At 41.8% G+C, this 8,452-nt stretch overlaps 1 protein-coding gene across 1 annotated transcript in view; it reads left to right on the top strand.

Annotated features, from left to right (window-relative positions):
• LRCH3 (leucine rich repeats and calponin homology domain containing 3) overlaps positions 1 to 5,536 on the top strand; it is a 55,123-nt gene extending 49,587 nt beyond the window's left edge. The window contains exons 21-23 of the mRNA XM_054282371.1: positions 788 to 925; positions 2,999 to 3,076; positions 5,336 to 5,536. Coding sequence (XP_054138346.1) covers positions 788 to 925; positions 2,999 to 3,076; positions 5,336 to 5,536 — 417 coding nt within the window. The remainder of the gene's footprint in view (positions 1 to 787; positions 926 to 2,998; positions 3,077 to 5,335) is intronic.
• The last annotated feature ends 2,916 nt before the right edge of the window (positions 5,537 to 8,452 follow it).

Consider the following 8,452-nt stretch of genomic DNA (forward strand, 5'->3'; position numbering starts at 1 on the left):
ATTTTCCCAATAAATAAGAATATATTTGCTGAAACTAATCTTAAAAGCCATAAGCATTCCAGATAGAAAAAAATTTCTCTTTGGGGGGAAGATTTGAAGTAAAGACAGTCTCCTTTCTCTAAAGGAGAAAGGTAACTACCTTAGATAAAACTTGGTGGTGTTTGCAGACCCTCTCTTACGTTATCTCAGATTGCTTTCTCTGTAGTCTGTCTCTTGTTCTGCTCTGCAGGTAAGCTTAATATTTTTTTTTAATACTTAAATTTTTTACAGTATTACAAGTTGGTGGTATTCACACAGCATTTTAAATGAGTTTGAAAGCCTAAATTGAATTCTTACTCATTCTCTTAAACAAATGCTATCTTCTTTTTAAAGGACTGCTTATGCCAAATAGTTCAGTTTTTATTTTAAAGGCAAAAATATTGTCTTGACTTTTGTTAATTGTGTTGTCCTCCAGCCCACAAAGACAATTATTTTCACTTCCTTTGGCAAAACCATTCTCTGAGAATATGTATGGTTAAAAATACTGTTCCTAGAGCCTGATTTCCATTATTTTTGAATAATGGTTGCATTAGTCCACTGTGCTGTACAATGAAAGCTGTTCTTCCTTGAACTCAGTTGCTCCCAGACCGTGGCCAGCCCTGGCCACAGTAATGCACAGGCTTTCCTTGGGGTTATTCAGCAAGCTGATTGGCAATGCCATGAGGACAGACAGAGTTGTGATGCAGGAACTATGCAGAGTTCCCTGCAGGGCTCTGAGCCCCTGTGTGTCCCTGTTGGTGTCCCACAGAACATCGAGTCGCGGCTGAAGGTGTCCCTGCCCAGCGACCTCGGCGCGGCTCTCACCGACGGCGTCGTCCTGTGCCACTTGGCCAACCACGTGCGGCCCCGCTCCGTCCCCAGCATCCACGTGCCCTCGCCTGCAGTTGTAAGTGTGCAGCAGTGACTCTGCTTTATGGCTGCCCACAGGGATAGCCTGCAAAGCCCTGTCATTCAGACAGGCACTAAAGTCAGCATTCTCCTCAGTGAAGGTACACGACAAAAAGTAACCATCTGTGCTGTTTAAAAAAGGTCTGCAGTGTCACTAAATGAAATTCTGTTTGGGTTTGTTTCATTTAAAGGAAATTACTGTAAGCAAATGCTAACATTTTCATGTGCTCCCTAGGCACATTAACTTCAAAATTAGTGAAATATGAGACAATTGGGCATGAAAACTAAAATAGGATATTTTAAAAGATCAAAATGACTGAGAAGTTCAGGAAAACATAACAACAAGTAGGATCCCACTACACAAGACAGTGAAACCAGGCAGAGACTAAGTTGATTCCTGTGTCCACAGCACTACAAATTCCTCTGCTTAGGAATTTTAGCAGAACACACTCAGGTGACTTGGAGAACGGCATCTCCTGGAACAAAACGAATCCTGTCATACCTTTGTGATAACAGGAAAAACAGTGGCTTTGTCAGGGGACTGTTGAGAGCAGGGAAGTATTGCAGTCTGTTTGGTAGGGAAAGCACAGAATTAGAGAAAGGTCAAAATCTGTGAGATACCAACAGATTATTTATCCAGTTTGTGTTTGTGGAAGTCAGGAAGTTCAGTGAAAATATTTAGGATCAGCTACTTGAAAGTAATATGGACAGGCAGATTGCTTGTTGTGCACCTTTAAAATTGTACGTATAAGGAAAAAAAAAACAGAGATTGTTCCTTGGGGAAGAAGTTGAAACATGCACATAGTCTTCACTTATCCTTCTTTTGGAGTGAGTCTTCATGTTGATTGGAATCTGAACTGGCCCTTCCAGGGCTGCCAAGTGTGTCATTGTGTCCCTGAGACTCAATGTGACCAGGCAGTTGGCCCTGTTATTTTGAGAACGACTGAGCTGGACACACCAACACTTCAAGCACATTGTGGGATCATTCTAAGCAAAGGCAGGGAGCCTCTGCTCAGGAGACTTGCATCAGTGAGATCTTTTCAATGGCCTGGTTTGATGTGCAGCTGAATGTTCTGTGTTAGGAATGAAATTGTGGCTTTGTCATGTGAATCCCAAGGAAGAGGCAGCCTGGAGTCTCGTGGCTCCAGGAGCAGAAGAGGCATCACGTCATGCCCAGGCACAGGGTGATCTTTGTGCTCACTTGGTCCTTTGGGAGAAAGAAGCCAGTGCTGGCTTTAACCTGCTTCCTTGGTGGGAAACACAGCACAGGAAGGGGACAGAGGAAACCCCATCACTTAGAGAAGGGTTGAACACCTGGAGGCTGCTGCCTGCTGCTCCAGAGCATGTTCATAGGAGCAGGGAACTTGTGTCTCTTGAACCGGAAGAGAATAAGCTTTGAGAGCAGGAACAAGACAGAGCCTGTGCTGTGGTATGTCTGAAGAGGTGTGAAAACTGACTGCAGAAAAAAACCTCAGTTGAAAAAATGCCAGTGAGTGCAATTCAGACAGCTCCATTAAACAAATCTACAACAGACTGACAAGCAGCAAGCTTCACTTCCAGTTTTCTGGCATTATTTTTTTATTTCCTCTAGCCTTTATTTTTTTACCTCTTTTTTAATTGAAGTATGGTTTGATATTTATATAGTTTTGCATTATAGTAATCCAAAACAAACTAGATTGTTTTATGTCATGAAATTGCTCTGAAATCACAGCATGCAAGCCATGGATGTGCATTTCATCAAAAGGCATTTTTAAAATGATTATAACGTAGTCACTAAAAGTGTTAGCCAGTTTTATATAACAATGTGTATATAAATATTGCAGGGCTTAGAGCTGTCCTTTTTTAAAAATCATCCAGCATTCATAACTTAGCTTTTCATAAAACAGCTTTGAAAACTGGGATGGTTTTCTAAGAAAAGCAAACTTCAGCAGAGCCTGCTTTGAATTAGACGAGCTTATGTCAGCGCAATGTTTTTGGCAAAGAGATTTATTAAGAGTTTTATTTAAATAAAATGTAAAATCTTTTAAAACCTTGCCAGTTAAGAACACTGTATGCCTTTGCTTTTTTGCAGCCTAAACTTACAATGGCAAAATGCAGACGAAACGTGGAGAATTTCTTGGAAGCTTGCAGAAGGATTGGAGTGCCTCAGGTATGTATTTCTGATGTCCTGATATGTTTTAGATGCATTTTTTCCTGGTGCTTCAGAAAATAAAGCTTTTTTTGGAATATTGGATTAAAACAAAATAATTAAAAGTTTAAAAGGTTCAGGAGCAGTATAGATCAGACTTACCTTGCATGGTCTTCCAGAGCAAAATGAAGCCAGGTACAGTTTATCCGAGTGTAGTATATAGATTTTATATTTCAGTATAGATTCACTTAAATACTGTACATCAGATTCTTAATAGCTGATGGACTTTGAGTCTGCCTGTAGAACTGGCAGGTTCTATAAAACCAGTTACATTTTCTCAATATTAGGTATGTGACTGCTTAAAAGTGGGATAAAATCTGGATGATGGTTTGCATGTCTTTTTTTTAATCCCAAAGCTTTTCATGTTCTTTCCCAATAATTCTCTTACATAAATGTCTTTACTGTCTTACCATCAAGTCACAGAATTATTGGCCTTTCTCTGATGGTAGCTGTCTTGCATAGTTCCTGCTTTTGTTGTGTACCAATGGTAGAAGTCTGTCTTCCTTGTCCCCCTTTTGAAACTGGTAAGATCTAGGAGGTGGACACATAATAAATAGTCCATCTTATCCTGTTGGTCCCAGTTATCCTGTTTTATGCTGTCCTGTCCTTTGCACTTTGTCTTATTCAGCAGCTCTCTCAATACAAATAGTTTTAATAAATTTTTCCTTATTTCCCTTCCAGTGCACTAATCGATTTGGGATTTTACATTGCTGAGCATTGGTGTTTCTGTTGTAGGTTCTGGTTTCTTTTGTATTCTGAGGGGGAGAAGTAGACCCCATGACTCAATTTCCAGCTACATCTAAAGTCAGTTCTTGAGTCAGTCATGCAGGATTTTCTGGTGTTTTCAGATCACTTGCAGGCATTTGAGCCACTGGGATTTTAGGATGACTTATTTATTGAGCTGCCTGGCAGTTTCACATGGCTCAGTGGTGAATTGTGTTAGAAGGGGCTTGGGAGTTGTAAGTGATCCTTAATGCTGGGAGATCCTGCACTGCTTTGTCCCCTAAAAACCTTTGGACTTTCAATCCCAGCAGAACTGCACAATATCAATTCATCTGGGGCATTGTGCAATTCCATCCCAGCTTCCCTATTTATAGCTCCCTCAAGCATGAAGATGTCGTTTTTATGGGATTGCAGTACAAAGAACATCACTGGAATGACCCACAATCAAAACCAAACAAACACAAAGGCCAATCAAGAAAAGGTCCCCTGTAAACCCAGGCTGCTCCATCTGCTACCCCTGCTGTGTAGGGCCCTGCTGTTTTTCTCATATATCTTGTTTTATTGTGAAAGAGTTCAAGGAGTTCTCCCTGGGAAAACTTAGTAAAATACCCTCCTTGAACCCAGAGCTGCTCTCACATTTCTGTATTATAGTTCTGCTGAGTTGTGAACATGAGATACCTGTATGGTACCAGAATGGCATGGCAGCCTGGTATGTTTTTCTTGAAAAGTTACTTGAAGGTTTTTCATTTCATTTCCATTCTAATTACAAAAAAATAATAGGCTTTCTGAAAGCATGGATCCATGGAGGAATACTTGCCTTTTAAGGGGAAGGCTACTTTCAGAAAGGGCTAATTACAGGCACCACAGCAGAGCAGCAATTTCCTTAGGACTTTGGTGGTTTTAAAGCCCTTGGATCAAAGGAAACCCTCAGCTGAACAGGTTGATCCATGCATCTAGATTTCACTGATTATTAGCAGTTACCTGTGGGAAAGGGAGATGAGAGACACACAATGGGAATACTTACAGAACTCTTAAACTCTAATTAGTAATAGATATTTCTGCAGGATGCTGCATTCAGGCATCAGTTACACATAAATTATTCCTTGTCCTGCTGTTTTCATTAAGTTACATGTGGAGGCTGAACTGTGGTGAGTACTCAATGCCAGCAGCATCTCAGATACCTGTAACCTCTTCACTTCCAGAGAAAAGTGGGTTTCACTAAGGCTTGTATAAACTGCTGTTTTTAACAAGGAATAATTACATGTGGGAGCTGGAGAGGTGACAGGCACCTCACTGCGCACTAAACACTGACATTGAGTTCTTTGCAATGGGAGTCCTGCAGATTTCTGTGTGAGAATTAACCAGCTGTGATGTGCTTCTCAAATGTGTAGGTTGTATCTGAGATGTCTGATAACTGCTTCGTGGATGTTGCTATGGCTAACTGACTGACCTTTTTTTTCTGTCTGTTTTCCCTTCCTGCTCACACACTCTGGACAGGACAATCTTTGTTCCCCTTCTGACATTCTCCAGCTAAACCTCAGCGTTAAAAGAACAGTTGAGACTCTTCTTTCCCTGGGGACAGATTCAGAAGAATCCAGTCTTGTGTCCCTTTCCATTCAGCTCTGGGGCTTTGTGGTGTTTTACTGTACTCTAATGCTAACGCTCTGTATGTTCTATCGCTGGGTCTTCTTCCTCTAGTGAAGGATAGTGGTGCTGCTTCCTCCCTCCATCACTCCAGTGCTTGGGAACAGATTGTGGGCTTTGCCAAGACTGTGTGTATGAAGTGCTTTGTTTCCCACGGAGGGGACAGAGGTGACAAGTACAAAGTACAAACACGTTGGTGCACCCATGGCACCGTCCGTGACCCAATTCCCATTGGTATTTGCTGTGGCACGTTGAGCAGATGAAATGCCTTCCAAGGGAGGGAGGAGCTGCTGTCCCTGGGCTCCAGCGAGGGCTGAGGGCAGGACATGTGGTGCATGCTGGAGTCTGCTGACCAGTGGTGTAGTGAAAGCTGCAGTGTCAGTTTGTGCCTCTGTTCCCCCATCTGTGTAATGGGAAATGCAACCACTTTGGTAACCTGCTTGAGGATTGTCTGATGAAAAATGTTAAACAATGTGAAGTATTTTTTTCAATGTCAATGTTCTTGATGTGATCTCACAGTCTAAGGAGACATGGTCTGGTGTCATCCACAGAACTTTCAAACTGGTTTGTTTTTTTTGCCCCCAGTCCTTTATCCTACTTCTAAGAGCATTTGATTTCTCAAATTTATAGACTCTGCTGTATTACTTTGATTCACGATTTTCAAAACAACTGTCAATGAATCCTGAGCTACTTGAACATTATAACAGTTTCAAGCAGAACAATTTCAGAGAAATTAAGCTCTTCAACAGCTTTAAGAGAAAAATTTTCTGTCAGAGAAAGAAAAATCTTTATGATCCTGTCAGGTGCTACAGGATGTCGCAGCATTTTACTGTGATCTGGATAAGACCAAAAACTTGTTGAATTTTCCCTTGATCTTGGGCACTCCAACCCAAGCTTGTTCCATGCTTATTCCCTTCTTCCTCTTATCCTGTCATTTTCAGAAACACTTGTATCATGCAATTGCACAAACGTAAGGCCTGGCTGCACAAGCACTCTTCACTGTTTTACAAAACTCAGGTAGTCTTCCATAAAGCTGCACAGCCTTTCCCTCCCCAGGGAAAGCACCCTGGTGCTTTAATGCTTTAATGTCTCAGGGACACCTCAGAACTTGAGGGCACTCCCCATGTGTGTAAAAGACCATGTCTCCTCAGAGTGGGGATCCATTCAGGGAGCTCTGCTCAGACACCAGTCACAGGTAAGTGTTCAGGAAATGGCTGTTCCAAATCTGTCTTCAATAAATTTTGTTATATCTGCAAGTGCGGTAAATGGCTTGGAAGCCCAGTGCAAGTGGTGTTGGTATTCCAGCCATATCCTGGAACACCTCTGAAGCACAGTTTAAGGTACACAGGAGTTCAGTTGCAAATGTGATCACTACCAGTAAAAATGTGTTATGTGTATGTGGGTCTCACAAGCTCTTGTACCATGAAGTGAGTTTTTATCAAAGGAGCAAGTAAGAGCTGCTGCCTTCTGTCCAAGTCACACAAAGTGTTCTGTCCAAGCCAAATATCACTGAGTAAAGAAGGGACTTTTGACAGGGGGAGATTGTTTTACTTTTAAGTAAGCTATTTTTGCACTGCTTACTGGTATGAACTAAAATGAACTCAGTTCCTGTGTTTTTTAACCTCTAATGAACACTGTGATAAAAGCTGCAAGGGGTTTTACACTAACAGTGCCTTCCAGTTTTTAAATTTTGTTTGTCATTACTGTCTGCGGTATGGAGTCATTCCAAAGCTTTTCCCCCCTTATCTGTTTGCATACATAAGAAAAAAGATAAGGCATATTTACTCAAGTTTACAAGTATTTTCTCAAAAAGCACACTTTTTTCAAAGTAATATACATTTGCTAGAAGAAAAATGTATTTTAGCCTGAGCATATGGCTTTCTATGAGAATTGCAGTCGGGGCTCACTTGTTTTCTCTCTCTGCTCGGAGCTTTGAGGGAGGAGTGTTGGCTGTCACTGTTTGTGCTGAAGGATTTCTTTAACCTCAAAAATCAGTAAAGACTCAAGGAGTGGAGAAATGCCAGTTGATGTGGAAATGACACATGAAAAATAGTCTCTGTAGCTGTATAGGAAGGACACACTTGGGTTATTTTCTGCGGATACAGAGAACTGTGGGACATGTATCCTGACTGTTGTGGAGGGAGGATGGCAAGGAGGTGCCAAGGACTTCTGTAGGATGAGGCTTTAAATACATCTTAGACTGAGAATAGCACAACTGTTAATAAACACTTTGAAACCTCTTTTTGCATGTTGTGTGTTACTGTTACTCCTCAGGATGATTTTGGGGGGCACTTTGGGGAGGTGAGTGAGTGACAGTGGCTCATTCCCTGCTCCCCAGCAGGGCTTCCCTCAGGGCTGTAGCTGAACAGGCTTGTCCCAGCAGGGCTCTCTCCAGAAGGTGATTTGGGAAGGAAGCTGTGGTTCCTCTCCTGCTGTGTTGTAGCACATTGATCATATTGAAGCAACCCCCTCCTCAAGTCCATCTATTTTGGTTTCATAAACTGCTGCCATCTCAGTGTGGGCAGAGGTGGAGGACAATTTGCTATTCCCCTTTCCTCCCACAATCCTTTTTCAAATTCTTATTTATAGAGTTTTTTATTAAAAGAACACAAGAGATTAGCCCAAGGCCACCTTTCTTGAGTAGTCAAGGTCATGGTTCCTTTGTCACAAGCAGAAATCTCATGTCCTACCCCTATGTGTGTGTGCTGCCTGTCCATAACATTTCATATTTCAGTCACTTTTTGCTTAATTTTTTTTTTTCTTTTCAGTTGAGTGGTTTTCATCCATTTTGTTTTTTGTCTTTGTTTTGTTCCCCATTCAGGAGCAATTATGTTTGCCTCTGCATATTTTAGAAGAGAAGGGTTTGACACAGGTAGCTGTGACTGTGCAGGCGCTCCTGGAGCTGGCACCCCCAAAGCAGCAGCCCCTGCACCACTTGTCTGCTGTGTAGAGACCTCCGGGACCTTTTGG

The sequence above is a fragment of the Melozone crissalis genome, unplaced genomic scaffold (assembly GCF_028551555.1).
Source record: "Melozone crissalis strain CALT ecotype California unplaced genomic scaffold, PUWL_Pcris_2 ptg000034l_1, whole genome shotgun sequence".
In the NCBI taxonomy this organism is placed as follows: Eukaryota; Metazoa; Chordata; class Aves; order Passeriformes; family Passerellidae; genus Melozone; species Melozone crissalis.